General features: G+C 39.6%; 1 protein-coding gene across 2 annotated transcripts in view; it reads right to left on the bottom strand.

Moving 5' to 3' along the window:
- Positions 1-16,408, bottom strand: part of AGBL1 (AGBL carboxypeptidase 1) — a 504,403-nt gene that overhangs the window by 456,469 nt on the left and 31,526 nt on the right. For both annotated transcript variants that reach the window (XM_075207749.1, XM_075207747.1), the window contains exons 2-3: positions 7,855-7,918; positions 2,028-2,174 (exon numbers count right to left, since the gene is read on the bottom strand). In XM_075207749.1, coding sequence (XP_075063850.1) covers positions 2,028-2,174; positions 7,855-7,918 — 211 coding nt within the window. The remainder of the gene's footprint in view (positions 1-2,027; positions 2,175-7,854; positions 7,919-16,408) is intronic.

Here is a 16,408-nt window from a genome sequence, read left to right as displayed (position 1 = left end):
ATAAGTTAAATACTGACTGTTTTTTTCATGTAGCACACAAATACTTGATAGCTTATTTGTACACTGAAATTTAAAGTTGATATTTGTGGCCTACATGAAAAAACAGTCAGTATTTAACTTATGTGCAAAACAGAATACTAATTTGCACCCCTTGCATTATAACATGGCTTTGTCCAGGAGACTGAAATAAGAAACTTCTTCATTTAAGATCCTTAATGAATAAGGCCCTATATTCTTATTACATTGTGCACATAAGTTTAATAAATAGTATGTAAATGTTTCTTTTTGGTTTTCTATAATGACTCAAAAACTTGCAGAAAACATAATAGAATCAGTTTTAAAAATGAATGCTAAATAAGATAGAGGCAATAAGAATATTTTGACTTTGTTAATATTCTTAGCTAAGCAGTGCAGCTGGGAGCAAAAGAGAGCCAAAACACCCTCTGCTTTATATGCCCCTTGACTGCACCAAAGCATTTCCTATGTAAATGTAGTGTTGCATCTAGTTAGGAGAAGATGTGAATTGGCTATCACTGAGACAGCACAGGATGTCCCATTAGGACACAGCAACAGCATCATCATGTGGGTTAGAGGGATAGTTTTAATGTAATATAGTTGAGGGTATGGGCTATTTTAATTGTGGGTAGAAGATATTAATTTGTTGGTGGGGTAATGGTGGAGTCTATTAATTTAGAGTGGGGTAATGGACCTATTTAATGCTGGAGTGGATTAGGGTCTAATAATTGAATGTGGGGTTGATTTTGGAGAGAAGGAAGGCTTTCAATTGATTGTTAATACCGATATTTATTGTCAGGCTGGTTAGGGAGGTAAATAGGTTTATTATTAAATACTATTTAATATGAGGGAAAGTTGGGGGAAAATATGTGTATTTTTTAAATGTAAATATTATTAATTTAATGTCATCGCTGTTTGGGGAGGAAATAGGTTTATGTATTAATGTGAATGCTATTAATTTAAAGGCATGGCTGATTGAGGGTAAGTAAGGCTATTTATTAAATATGCATACTATTATTCGCATGTTCGAGCTGCTTAAAAATGTAATACTTTTAATTTAATGTCATGGTTGGTTGCAGAGAGGGTGGCCTAATTATTAATCAATTATTGATTTAACGCCCGGGCTGTTTGGGGATGCCTAAAGTTTTCACTCATTGCTAGGTTTGCCATATTTCATGTAACTATCATATTTTCCAAACAGGCACCCAACATTCCAGGAACCAGGCAAGCAGAGATGGAGCATAAGACACTAGCAGCCGCAGGTAATGAAAGCTGCAATAACAGATAGGATAGGATAGAGCAGCACAGTTTGCCAACTGTTCTGATTCCGGTGGGACGGTCCTGATTTTCGGTTCTGCTTCTGGGTGGGGCCCAGACTGTGCATTCTTTATATCCACTCCATTCAATGTGCTAGCTATACCCTTTGTGAGCTAGCCACACCCCCTCTAGTCACATTCTCCATTGGCTAGCCACACCCCCATTGGTGGGTCCCTATTATAGCATCGTCCCGGTGGGTCCTCAATGCCCAAGTCCAACACTGCCTACATCCCAATGTGATCAAGAGTGTTTTTATTAAACTTGTAATGACCAATGTGATTATTTAACTCAGAAGGAGACAGCAGGTACTGATAAAAGAGACTATTAATGTAATATGTATTTGTGTTTTGTCCTGACTACATGAAACTAGTCATTAGTGTGTTGTTGTACGCCATCAGTCAAAGGTTATAGTGAAATCTAGTAAAGGTGACATGAAGAGCATTGTAGTGCTCCAAGGTTCATCAAGACATTATTGTGCATGACATACTTTTATGCACCAGCTCAGTACCAATGTTTCACTGGAAACTATTTTAAAATGTTGGCAACTATGCCAGAGGAATGGTACAGTGTCATGTGAACTGCAAGCATAAGATAAATGATTGCCATAAAATGGAATTTAGCAGTTATGGGGCCCATAAAGAAGTGTTTTGTATGCCAAAATTCAGCAAATATGAAGAATCCCACAGATACAGTACCTCTCTGCCCTACTTTGACCATCAAACGCAGAAGGGGTAAAAGGAGGCTGTAGTCAATGGAATCTGATCTTGCAAAATTTACCAGGGTTTGAAGTAGGGCTTCACTGCCACCCTTGGATATCATGTAGTGAATCCTACGGTGTGTTCCTGCAAGAAAAATAACAGAATCATAATTTATACTACCCAATGTGAAAGGGTTATATAATATTTTCCGTTCCCTGTTTATTTTCAGGTTACATTTTGGTACAGGGTATGTATCTGAGAAATTACATTTTCCTTCAAAAAAGGTGATAAAACAATAACATTCAGTAGATAAATAGTCTAAAAGGTGGCACACATTTTAATGAATCAAATCAATCTGATTAGATCTGTCAGCACACACATGGTAGTGGCAAATTTCACAAATCTTATTGGATTGTAGAGGAACTTGGTTGCACGCATTATATTACTGATTAGTGACCTCACACATGTGCCTGTGTGCGGGGCCATTTCTTCCACAAGGCTAGGTGAGAACGTCAGACACCATTCTAGAGGTGGTAGAGAGAAGATTTTCATCTTGCCATCTGCCCACAGTGGCGCTCACCATCTACCCCTTGCTCCAGTAACTGGCCACATACCACAGTAGGGGACACTTTTATTCTTTCTGCTCTACTCCTACTCCATCATCAGTCACCATATTCGCCCTGTAGAGATTGACTGGTGACTGAAGCAATGGGGGCATACCGGTATACACTTTCTCAGGCAGCAGAGGGGACAGGACACACTTGCACATTGGTGATCAATGACCCAGAGGCGGCGGTAGTCACTTTAACGGTGCTGATGACACCGACAGTGACTACTACGAACCCACAAAAACGAAACTCACTTGCCTGATTCATAATAAATGATGAATGACCTTAACAATGACACAAGTCCCCGACAGTCTGATAACAAATCCCGATCAGCAGTAAGAACGGAAGCGTCTTTTGAAGTCATTTTAAATTGCGACCTCAATATCAGTCTTTTTAAAGCGGCAATGCCGATTCTCATACGACCTAACTCTTACACTTAGGCTTAACGTTCGGGCTAGGGTTAGGGGTGGTGGTTGGGGTTAAGAATAACAATAAGGGGCCAGATTCATTAAGGATCTTAACTTAAGAAACTTTTTATTTCAGTCTCCTGGACAAAACCATGTTACAATGCAAGGGGTGCAAATTAGTATTCTGTTTTGCACATAAGTTAAATACTGACTGTTTTTTCATGTAGCACACAAATACTTGATATCTTATTTGTACACTGAAATTTAAAGTTGATATTTGTGTGCTACATGATAAAACAGTCAGTATTTAACTTATGTGCAAAACAGAATACTAATTTGCCCCCCTTGCATTGTAACATGGTTTTGTCCAGGAGACTGAAATAAGAAGTTTCTTAAGTTAAAATCCTTAATGAATCAGGCCCAAGATTAGGTTTAGGGACCCGGCAATTTAAATTGACGTCAAAACAGGCTGCCGTTCTTACTGCTGATCGGGATTTGTCGGGGAGTTGTTGTGTCATTGTTAAGGTCAGTCATCATTTATTATCAGTCGGGCAAGTGAGTTTCGTTTTTGTGGGTTCGTGGTAGTCACTGTCATTTACACCACCTCCGTTAATTCGTACCACAGCCCCAATAGGATGTAGGAGTGACTATACATACATACTGAACAATAATTGGTCAATTTAGTCTAATTTGACTAAGCAATACAGGAGTAGATGCAATCACATGCAAAATTCCAACATAAATGATTTTCAATGAGCAGAGCAAGATGTTTTTTTTTGCAAAGGTGTATTTAAGTTTCAAAATGTAGCCTATAATGTGGCCTTTTTTCCCTCTGGCCCTCCAAAGTTCAACCTCCTACCAATTTTAGACAACACCTTTCTCCTAAAATTATATTGCAAATAAAGTGATATTAAAATGAACATCAGGAGGGGGCAGGTGCATAAAAAGAGAGACATCAACAGTTTATACCATTAAAAGTATAAAAAGAGATGTCCATTGGCTTTTAGTCATTTCCACTATTTTGCAGAGTGGACAGTCAGCATGCCCACAGAAATGTGTGCTGTTAACTCCTTTATCTTATTTCAATCATCTCAATCCACATAACTAAATTTCATGTTTTCTCTGCTCTGCAATATTACTGGTTTGCCTACTGTATACTTTGCAAAGAAAAACTTCCTCCTGCTAATGACCAGTTCAAATGCCTGGTCTTCCATAAATACCACTAACTTGCTCTATAAACCTTACCTATGCACTTAGCCACAAATCAAGGTGCACTGCACCACCAGAAAGAATTTGGAACTGCTAGTAAATGAGGCCTAAACTGATGACTTGTATGTTTTAACTCAGCTAGTATAGCGAATATTTATATTTCTCATAAAATTCCAGAACATTTTTTGAAAGTTTGATAAATGTTTAATTGAATATATGATGTAAGCAATGTCCCATGCAGCCATCCATAAGTGTAATAATGTTGCAATGCTGTGTAGATATAACATAGGTAATGATATGGTGCTAGTCTGATTTGTATGTGATTGTGTAGTCTAATAGGAACTGGGCCCTGTTGCTATGAAAGACTGCATTGGTAGTAAATTAGGCCATTACAAGCACATGTATTAAGATGGCTGACACTGTGTTGACTCCTGTAGTGCTATACAATTCTTGGAGTTCCTGTTGTGTTTGGGATAGATTGTTTGTTTAAATGGAAGCATTTGTGTTAAACATAGTCCTGTGTGGTTCTGTGTTGGTTTAATGTTGTAATGGAGTTTTGTATGGAAATAGTTTGCGTTATGCAGTTTATTGTAAATGTATAGAAAGTGATTGGATTGTTCAGGAAGTGGTCAGATTGTTAAATATAACGTCTTGTTAGACTGTTGGTTTAAAGGGAAAGTACTAGTATCTGGGAAGTCTGTAAAATGGCTGCCATCTAGAAACTCATGTGAAGCGAATCTGGATAGTGTATAATGGCTGTTGGACTTTGAATGAGATATTTAAGATGAATGGAGTGTGCCTGTGTGCTTTCTCCTCCCCCCTCCTCCCCCTCTACTCACACACACACTTTTAGACAATAGGTAAAGTTGACTCACACACATACACTTACACATACACAATGACTTGTATATTTATATAACAGGCAATAAATGTAATATATGGCACCAAAATCTATACTTTGTGTAAAATATTGTTATGTTGTTTACTGTTTTATAATATATATATAGGTTTTACAATTAGAATGTTAACAATACAACACGTTTTAAATGAAACTGTATTTTGTAGTCTTTCTTGAAGATATGAGCATAAGCTATTATATGAATATCGATCTTATTGAGTTAAGGGAATATAAGAATTATATTTCTTAGGTTAATTTAGAAGTACCTTTGCGAGGAGTTGTTTGACGTTAATAGTCATATATTACAGTATTAAATGATCATCCACACATTTGCCAGATTATTAAGGAGATTAAAACCCCATAATCACCCAGGAAATTCTTTTACAGTTTGTAATATGCACTTTACATCAAAGGTACCTAACTATATTATAATTTTTGGGGAATTGGGGCTGTTTCGAAGCTCAGTGATGAACTTGCTTTTAGCTGTGAATTACAATGGCTCTTTTGAGTGCATTGTCTGTCACCCTGGATTGGTCTGGGTCTAATAAAAGCAAGCATCCCAGGGGGCGGGGTCAGCGCTCGTCGCCATGTATTAGCTGTAGAATTACCACAGTTATCCAAGGAATGGGAATAGCGATCAAATTAACCATAACTGATTTCATAATCCAAGGACAATTCCATCTTGCACCACTTTCCTTTTCTGCCACTGCTGTGTGGCAATGTTTCCTAGATGCGCTATGAACTGCTGTGTGTTTGTGTCAATGCTCTGTCGCTTAGCATGTAGCCATGTCGCTGCAGTCTTTGTTTGAATGTGTATGAAAATAGTATTGTGATCTGTGAGGTGGTCAAAATTGACTGCAAATGACTTGAAATTAGTGTTATTGAGGTTAATAATAATGTAGGGGAGAAAGAAGCAAAAATATGCGATTTTAGCAAAAAAAAACAAAACGGGATTTTAGCAAAAAAAAACAAATGGGATTTTAGAAAAAAAATCAAGATCCAAAACCAAAACACACAAGGGCAGTTTTGCCAAAACCAAAACCAAAATACGAAGTTAATCCAGATGCAAAACCAAAACCAGAACATGGGGGTCAGTGAACATCTTTAGTACACAACATGTTGGCTTTTAACGTACACCAGTTTCCTAAGGTACTTTTTGTACTCTGCATGTGCGTTTTTGTGCTAGGTGTTTTAACATATTAATACAGCAGAGAGAAAATTACCTGAAAAAACTTCAAAAACACATGTCCTTTGGTGTTGTATGTCCAGCAAAAATGCTCAGTTTTGAGGCTCATAAAGCTGCATGCAATTATGGATTAACACCAGAAACACAATGCTCTGCTTCTAATCACCCCACTCCCTATTAAAGTAGCTTGTGCTGAATTAATTGACTAATGCTGATCACATCATTCTTATCCATTGAATAGTTCAGCCCAGGTAACTGCAAAAGTAATGAAAATAGAAAGATTGTAAGAAGAGCATTGTGTGCAAGCTAGAAGGGATCATGTTAAAGGGTCTGGAAACTGAATGCTGAAATGTATGCCTTGTCTCTTTTATCCGATAACTGCTTTATCATTATAACTGCTTTGGAGCTTAGGTGACTATATAGTGGATATAGTGGAAAATGTATTATTTACCTGTTTTGATGTCATTTCCTCATATAACCCATACTTGCCAACTTTTCCTCGTTGGCTTCAGGGAGAGCCTGGGGGAGGTGGGCGTGCGGGGGTGAGGCTTGACAAATCGCATAATTTTGGCCCTGCCCCCTAAACAATTGTCACAATTTTTGCCAATTACGGCAGGGGGCGGGGCTAAGATGACACAATATTTGCGTCATTAAGCCCCGCCTCCACCACTTATGTATTGCAGGGGTGAGAACGGGGAGGTTGCCCTTCGCTCCCGGGAGCCCGGGAGGTCTCCCAGAAATGCTGGAGTCTCCTGAAGAGTAGGCAACTATGCATTAAAGAAAAGTAGCTAATGGATGTCTAGAGACTGAAGTATCTTTTACATTTCTGTCTCCATTACTGAAATCATGTTGTCTTATCTGTCAGACTTAAATCTTTTTCATGCCTATGGAGGTGGCCATTTTCATGGAGACCAAGATTAAATATTGGTCTCCATGAAAATGGCCACCTCCATAGGCATCAATACACGGACATAGGACACAATTTCTGAACTGTGTCATCATGCCACAGATGGCAAAGCCAACCATGTCTTGTATTGGCTCTGCATCAGGGAGAATGCCAGACTCTTCAGGGAGTGAGAGAGATCACTGCTATTTCAGGGAGTCTCCCTGACATTCAGGGAGAGTTGGCAAGTATGATATAACCTGACTGATTTAAGAGCAATTTATCCCAATAATCTAACTTTAAATTTGGTAGGTTATTAAATAAACTATATTCCCTGTACAACTATCACATTTCAAACATGTGAACATTGGTCTGGTCACTGTATAGTTAACTGCAGCTCTAAAACAATTGCTTGTAATTAATTTGAAATGTCAGATTGCTTTCTTCCTGTTCTAGCCAGATGCTCAGAGCACTTCACTTTTTGTTTAGAATTGGCAGAAAAAGTGCAATATATTGGTGTCATTATCTATAGTATACTTCGTATAGTCACTTCACATTGCCAGTGTTTTTTACAACCCTATCATTTCGAGGAACATCGCCTGCAATAAAATACTAATGCAGTAGGTCACTTACCAGCAGACAGCAATTCACTTAATACACTCAGGATATTCAGGGTTACGTCTTTTTCGCTGGAGTTCTGTCACAACAAGAAAATAGACACATTACATTTACTTTATGGGACTTGTGGCTCTATACCTTGCCATTTGCTCAGGAAAAAATATGATTGGATGTTTTTTTTTCCTATGAGTCCTTTTAAGAATTTCTAATAATCAATTTAATATTGCCTGTTCAAAAATCCATTTCTCTACACATTTCTTTGAATTTAGTATATGCAGGTGTTTTGCATAACACACTGGAAGCTTAACTTCTGCAGCTCTGAGAGTAGTCATTAGCTAGTTTCAAAATAAATTCTCTTTGTTATGGTCTTGGTTAAAAACTGTCACTTAAGATTTTAATGGTGGAACCAGTCTTTTAATCTGATTTTGTGAATGGAATTTTTTTTATTGATTTGCATTATTTTAGTTGGATAAAGAGGTGCCTTACAGCCTATTGTATTACTGTAGTTGGTTCACACCGTATAAGCATATTTATTAGCCAGAGAATGTGAGCCTTAAACCATGACATTTGTCTCTGTACTAAATAAAATAACTCAGAATGACTTTTCATGAACTGCATTTTGAAATTACAGTTTTGAATAAAGAGTGAATGCACAGACTTAAAACGATAGATATTACATTTATTTACATTACATATAAACTGTATATAACTAAATAAAACGTGTTCAACTAAGACAGAGCTTTCTTAAATAAATCAAGCCACAAATATAAAAAAGTTAATAATCATACATTATTGAAAAATCCCAGTATGTTTGGACACTGACCAACAAATCTAGTTTCTTGCCTTCACCTCACTTTCTTATCACATCTATTATACACAGCACAATGTGATCTGGTGCAGTGGTGGTGTGCAAATCTAGTGTTATGGAGTGTTATAGCGTTACCTAGCGTGGCGTTATGGAAAATGTAATCAAACAGTAACAGAAGTGGTGGTATGGCACACTACCATATACCGGCCCACTTTGATCTCTGATCTGATGCAAACTGAGATAAATTAAAATTTTGAAGACACACCTCTTATCTAGTTTCTCATCGATAGACATTTCAGCAAAATGCCATATATATATATATATATATATATATATTTGAATCAGCATTTAATTTTAAACTAAAAACTGCGGATCTCATAAAATAACAAGTGATAGGGCAGAGGGCATTATTTACAATGTGCAAATGGCCAAGACACAGTGCAACATTATTTTTGGTGATGTTACATGGCTTGATGTACGCTGGTGGTAAATTTTTGGCAAAGTGTTTTAGTTTTTTTGTTTCCAGAGCAAGAAGATAACTAGTTTGCACAGACTAATGCGAGAAGTTGGGTGGAGCAGGGGTATTCCTTGCCAAATAAGTAGTAAGTATCTCAACGCTTCTAGTTTTGTGGAGCAGTGTAAAATTAAGATTAAATTTTGCTGGGAAAGATTATTGAAATAAAAGGCTGAGGAAGGGATCTTTTTAGCGATAGTCCTGCTTTATAGAGCAATATAGCCTTTTCCACCACTGGAAGTTGGCACCAATTCAGATCTGGCAGGCAACGGATTTTTTTTCCCAATATAAAAAAGCTTCAAACGTATAAAAGTGCCACATGTAATAAAGACAGTCCCATTGTCTCCTCACTCTCATGATTAATTTAAGCCATTGATGAGAATATACTGAGCAGTGTTTTAAGTGAAAAATGTAAAGTTGTGGTACTAAGTTGTCTGGACATTGATGTCACATTTACAGGTTTGCACAGTGCATCTCTTCAGATTTTTCCAACTCTCTGAAAATGTAGGTATACCTTTAGTTTACAGAGGCTTATCCAAAGATCATAATGTAAGCATGCACCTTTAAATGCGTTGAGACAACCATCCAGGTGCGTTGGTGAAAAACCAAAAGAAATTCCAGTGTTCTTCATAAATTAGGTAAAGGATGCTCTCTTAGCATTACATATGTTATAATTAAACATTTGTACCCCAGTGGTGTATTATGGATGGCTAAATCACTTTCACAAGATGGGTGACCTTACAAATATTTACTGAATGAACATTAGTCTTAGTTATAAACTTCATTTCTATAGTGCCAACATATTACACAGTATACAGAGAATCTTTGAGTCCCTGCCTTAGTAGAACTTACAATCTAATTTCCATATCAGAGATACACACACAAAATAAGTGTAAATTTAGGTAGAAGCCGATTCATCTACCAGTATGTTTTTGAACAATGGGAAGAAAGCAAAACATTCAAAGGAAATCCACCTGCACACACGCAGACTGCAAGCATATAGCACCCCAATGAGGTTGATACAAGAGGCCCCTGTGTTGCAAGACAGCAATGCTAACCACTGTATATCCTTCATTCATGTATTCCTCATTATTTTATTATTTTTCTTTTACAAGGAATTTTTTACATGTTTTTTGGGAAGGTTATAGTCTGTCTATAATAAATCATTGTTGAAGGTATGTGCGACTTTTATACAAATATGTGAGCTTTTTGTGCATTTTATTACTTTAATAATGTGTAGGAGCATGGAAAAGGATACATTGCTTTGAGGGGGAAAAAGCATACTTAGGGTTTTTGTGACTAACTTGAGCTCTGTAAGTTACCAGCTCTGCAAGGCTGCATACCATAAGAAAAATTGCCTTACCTTAGAGAAATTAGCAGAAGAGGAGAAGGTTGGCAGAAGTTCATAATATTGTTCATATAAAAGACAAATGATTCATTGCTCTATAGCAGATAGCTTAAATATACTCTGTTAGTAAATACACATGGACCATTGAAAGGGAACTTAATTGCAAGAAAATACTGAAAGTAGTATGTTCTTATGAATAAGGTATGTTCCTGCATTCTGTACACTTCCTCATAGAGACCAGTGTAACATGATGTTAAACTATGTTCAGAAAGTGGTTGTGTTTGTTAAAACAAGAAGAAAAAGTGTACAGCAACTGTGACAGCCACCATTGGTACCAAATATTCATTGCAAGGGAGGAACTATTGTCATCACAAGGGTGGAAGTAATGACAGTGCCAGTAAATCATGCATGCCCATCGAAGGATCATCTGGTGATCTCTTGCCTAGGATGAGCCCTCCATCCACCCTCTCTCCCATACCACGATGCATCAGTGGCTGACAGAGAGAAGAAAACCTTCCCTCTACTGACTATCCTTCTTTGCCAGGATGTTGCCAGAACTCTGATTGGTGGATAGCGCTAGCAATTCATTAAGCAGAGATTTAGGAGTCAATTAGTGGCGATGACCACTTCCTGGCACCTCAAGCAATGAAGAGCATGCTGAGTGAGTGGGTAGAGGTGAGTGCCTGTAGGCAGCATAGATATGAGGTTTGCAATATATTGCCACCAGCGTTCTAAGGTCTTCATTGAGTGGCTGCCAGAAATTTGGGATCTACATTCTATAGCAACCAGATATTTGGAGTTTATGTTGTATAGTGGTCATTAATATTGATATCCAGTATTTATCAATAGAATGCTCTCTGTATTGAATGGTCTCTAATATACTTGCCATGTTTTATTGGACACTAAAATGCTCTCTGTATTGTAGTATGGTAATCAAAATACTCTCTGCATTGTTATGTGGTCACTAGTATACTCTTTGTATTGTATATTGGTCACAAAAATGCATCCTCCAGAATGGTATTAATTGCCTTAAAATTGCAAAGAATCTTGAGACTAAGCTATGCTGAATGAAAAAAGTGATGACACTTGTGATGATCGAGGAGTAAATAATCAAATTATATTGTCTTGGTGCCAAAACCTGATGGATGTCAAATGTTTTATAATGATTGTTGAATATTGAATGATGGCTCATTTACTGCCAATCTGGTCCTGAGGTTGATGGGATGAGAGAAAAACTTTGAAAACAAAAGGTCATTGGCAAATTCCCATCTCAGCAGTAAGGAAAATATGCTAAGACAACATGAGACATTGTCACGGGCACTAGGAGTCTTTACCCAGGTATCACCAGATGATGGACTTACCAGAGCAGTATAGTTGGTAATATGGTACTCTGGTAGCGGGGTGACCATGGAACAGGAGACAGCAGATGGTAAGAGAATGCTCGAGAAAAGTCTATGACTAGCAGCACTGGTAATAGGTAGATAACTGTACACGAGGAACTAGATGGACAAGGAAACGTGAGGGTAGTCAGTAGTCTGCGGATAGCAAGTTGTACCACTGCTATAGTGAGTAGGAATGTCCAGGAGTAACGAGGAGGTGGTGAGAGTCAGCGGTCTGCGTATAGCAAGTTGTACCGCTGTCTAGGTGAAGGAATGGAATCCAGGTGAAGGTATCAGGGGAGTCAGTGGTCTGCATTAGCAAGTTGTACCACTGCTATGTGAGAGGATACTTGAAACTGGTGTCACAGGGAACAGGAGACAGTGGTCTGCATCTAGCAAGTGGTACCACTGCAATATATATGTGAGGAGGAGCACGAGGAGATGAATGCAATGCAGAGTATACACGGGCACACAGGACTTGATCCCACGATGATATGCACAATATAATAATAACTGAGCAGCACTGCACAAATATACAGAGTCACAATAACTATCCAGGCAAATAGGAAACACAGTCAAATGATAGCAATAGTCTCAGTGGATAGGAACTCCGGAGGAGAACAAACTCAGTCCAGCTAGATATGCAAAACACAAGCACAGTCAATGAGAAGTATGCATACCGCGGTTCAGGAGAGCAGGCTGTCAGAGAGACGTGCAGGGATACCTGAGCGGCTGAAGGCCGGCAGGAGGAGAGACCACTGGAAGATGGAAGCGATAACCAAGTTGGTGCAGCGCACGGTAGGTAGACCAGCAAGTACAAGGCAATACTCAGGAAGCAGTAGTATATGGAACTGGACACCTGGAGAACACGGGAGAGTTGAGGCGGTCTGATAACCAGTAGCTGAGATGAAAGCAGCGGAGTGCTGACCCGATGAAGACAGGTGAGTTGAAATGAGCAGGCACACTGTAGAAGCACGGAGACAGCGGATAGGAATCAGCTGGCTGCAGACACGATGAACACTGGAGAGTTGAAGTGAACAGGATACTGTAGAAGCACGGAGGCAGCGGATAGGAATCAGCTGGTGCAGTCACGATGAACACAGGAGAGTTGAAGTGAGCAGGATACTGTAGAAGCACGGAGGCAGCGGATAGGAATCAGCTGGTGCAGTCACGATGAACACAGGAGAGTTGAAGTGAGCAGGATACTGTAGAAGCACGGAGGCAGCGGATAGGAATCAGCTGGTGCAGTCACGATGAACACAGGAGAGTTGAAGTGAGCAGGATACTGTAGAAGCACGGAGGCAGCGGATAGGAATCAGCTGGTGCAGTCACGATGAACACAGGAGAGTTGAAGTGGTCTGGAAACCACAAACGAACAACAGGAATCAGCAGGAGCTGAATACACGAGGAAACACAGGAACTCCTTCAGAGGCTCATGGGGAATGAGACTCCAAGATCAGGCAACGAGGTATTGACCACAGGTGCTTTAAATAGGGAGTGTTGCCTGATCAGCCAATTAACTAAAAGCAACAGGTACTGAAGGTTTGAAAGGGCTGCACATGCGCAGACCCTCAGGATGGTGGACGGCCACGGTTCCTAAACACACGAGAAGCGGCACTCACAGTCCGGTGAGTGACAGACATATAATGTTACATGTCTGTTTTTGTAACAAATGAGGTACAGAATTCTAGTGCTAACCAAGATTGACACTGGCTGACCAGAGGTGCGGAGTCTAACAAGCTCTCCGGTGTTCACCAAGAACCATCGCAGGTCCAATGATTTGCCCCAAGATGTAGCATTGCGGATGGAGATAGAGACTGATATGCAGGATATGCAGGTAAGTGATGAGCATAGTCAGGCAAGCAGGGTCCCGGTACACAAGCTGGCTGCGAGGTACAGAATTAGGAGGCAGAATCAGAGTCAGGCAAGCCAGGTCTGGAACACGAGACGGCAGATAAGCACTAAGGCAGCGGGTAGTCAGACAAGACAGGAATCGGTACACAGGGATGGGAGAGCAGAATTAGTCAGCCAAGCAGAGGGGGTTTGGTACATAAAATTCAGCCAGGGATACAGGGAAGCACAAGGTCACAGAACACAGGAGCAGGGGTCAGGGCACATACAAGTTCCTCTGACACTAAACGAGTGTCAGAGCAATGTTTATATACATAAAGATTCAAATCCCTCGCCCCAACATGCGGTTATGAGACCTGATACCTGGAAGTGCCGTCTGAGACACAGAGAGCGGGGTTGGCTCTGGAGGAAGGGAAAGTAAGTTCGTACCAATTTTGCCATTTACATCCCTGAATGGAAGTTCCCTTAAATATGGTTTAGTCTGTGCTAGACAGTGTTAAAAGGACAAGTTTAATGGCTAAATGTGTCATAGTGCTGACAGAGAGGCAACATATTTGGGATATGTTATAGCTGGATAATGTGGGTAGTCTGGATAGTGTTCAATCCAGAATTAAGAAAATGTAAGTTATTTATAATTCACCAGAAAACCAAAAGAAGTGAGGTGCATTCGTATTGGTGTTTGACAAATAAAAGGCACTTGTCCCCCAATATGTCCCAATAGCAGTATCACTGATTGAAATGAAATGAGAAAGGGCAGCTGTAAAGGTTGAATGAATTGAAGAAGCAGTTTTCTCAAAACTGCATAATGTGTTATGCAAATTGACTTTGAAAAACTTTTTGTAGAACAAACAGATGCCTCTGAGGTTAGTTCGGAAGCTATTCTTTCCCAAATAATAGAAGAACACCATTGAGTCCTCTTTTTCAGTAGGAAACTGTGCCCCAGAGAAAAAAGGTTTGCAGCAGTGGAAAGAAATATTCTCGCTTTCAGCTGGGCCTCTGAAGTGAATCACCAGAGGCAAGAGAAAAATAACAGAATAACCCACTTATTGCATTCTCTACAGTCCTTCAGATTTGAACTGAGGCATCTGGCAGACAATATAAATAGCAATACAGATGATCTGTCCTAAGCTGCCCTTCCTTCTGGCACCCCCATCCCATCGTTGCTGGCCCATCCTCTGTCCCTCGTTTCTTTGTGGTGTAGGAGCGAACCTTCTGTTATTTGAAATGTGGAGCTCGATTGTCATATTATAGAGGTTAAGGATGTCCCTCAGCACGCTAAACAGGTATCATACCAAAGTATGCTTTAAACCAGTCCATTGTGATACAGTATGTCAAGCAAGAAGTAATCTTCCTCAGTTGTCATTTAAAACATGAACAAAGTCTCCTTCAATCTTCAGATTTCCAACACATTTATTTATTGGTTCAGTTCCTTTGTAAGGTGCCAATATAACAAAGACTGTCAAGATTCCCAATAAAAACCACAGAGAGAGCGTAGTGAAATGAAGTGGTTTTTATTAACACCGGTTACACAGGTTTCAGGTTGCGGTACGGTAGGGTATGGCAGAAATAGCTAAAAAACACAGTGAATAACAGATGCAGAATGCGGTGGTCCGCGGGACTTTACCACGAAGTAGTGGAGATGGCACGCAAGGTGCGATGGTCTGCGGAGCAAAGCACTGAAGATTCAGGTAGCAATAATATGCAGAGCGTTACCACCGAATAGTGGAGTAGACACAGTGGCTGTGATGATCTTCAGATAGAAGTGCTGGAGACTCAGACAACAGGTAGCAATAATCTGCAGAGCCGAACCGCAGGATGCTGGAGTAGACACAGTGGCTGAGATGTTCTGTGAATAGATGTGCTGGAGACTCAGAGAAAAGGCAGCAAACAGGAGCCAGGGAACAATCACAGCAATACAGCTAATTGCAGCAGATGATCTGGCAAAGGTTGCTTGGGACAGGCAGACTTATTTAGGCCAGAAGCAGGTGTTTAAGCTTCCAGCAATAACAAGGCAGGTAAGAGCAGTCTATGTACTACAGAGGCCTCTTTGGTGGACAGTGGTACTACAGGCAGTATACAAATATATATATATATATAAGGACCAACAAAGTACCTGCAGACAGAAGCTGCAGAATGCAGGTCGTAACAAAGACGATATCACAAAGGGCAGGTGTTAGGAAACCAAGGATCAGGTTAATGGACTATTTTAAGAGATATAAGGTGCGCACGACTGGGGGGTAGTGTAAAAATTGACTCAGCTGCTAGAATAATAGGATAGTCTAACCCTATACAACATGAATAGGAAAAAATTCTGCGCTTGAATCAATGTTAAAGAGATAGAATAACCATATAATAAATCCACTATTTAATGAAAACAATCAAAAAGACAGGGATGCAAAACACGATGAGATGCAAAAACAATATCATTGATTCAATTGTAAGCAATAGTTCACTAATATCTAAACAGAGGATGTATTCCTATATTGATGTCTCCAAAAAGGAGAAATGAGAGTCAATACAGTCAATATGTTGTAATCGGAAAGGAATACTTGCGGTTGTTCCTCCAAGTTAATGCGATCAGTATAATGTATTCAGGGATCGAATACTTGCTTCCGAATGCTGGAGGTGAAGTGGTAGTCAGGGCGCTGCTGTATCTCTGCTGTAGCCGA

This window comes from Mixophyes fleayi, chromosome 4, assembly GCF_038048845.1.
Source record: "Mixophyes fleayi isolate aMixFle1 chromosome 4, aMixFle1.hap1, whole genome shotgun sequence".
Lineage (NCBI taxonomy): Eukaryota > Metazoa > Chordata > Amphibia > Anura > Limnodynastidae > Mixophyes > Mixophyes fleayi.
The sequence above is the reverse complement of the archived record's forward strand: the minus strand, read 5'-3'. Positions and strand labels throughout refer to the sequence as shown.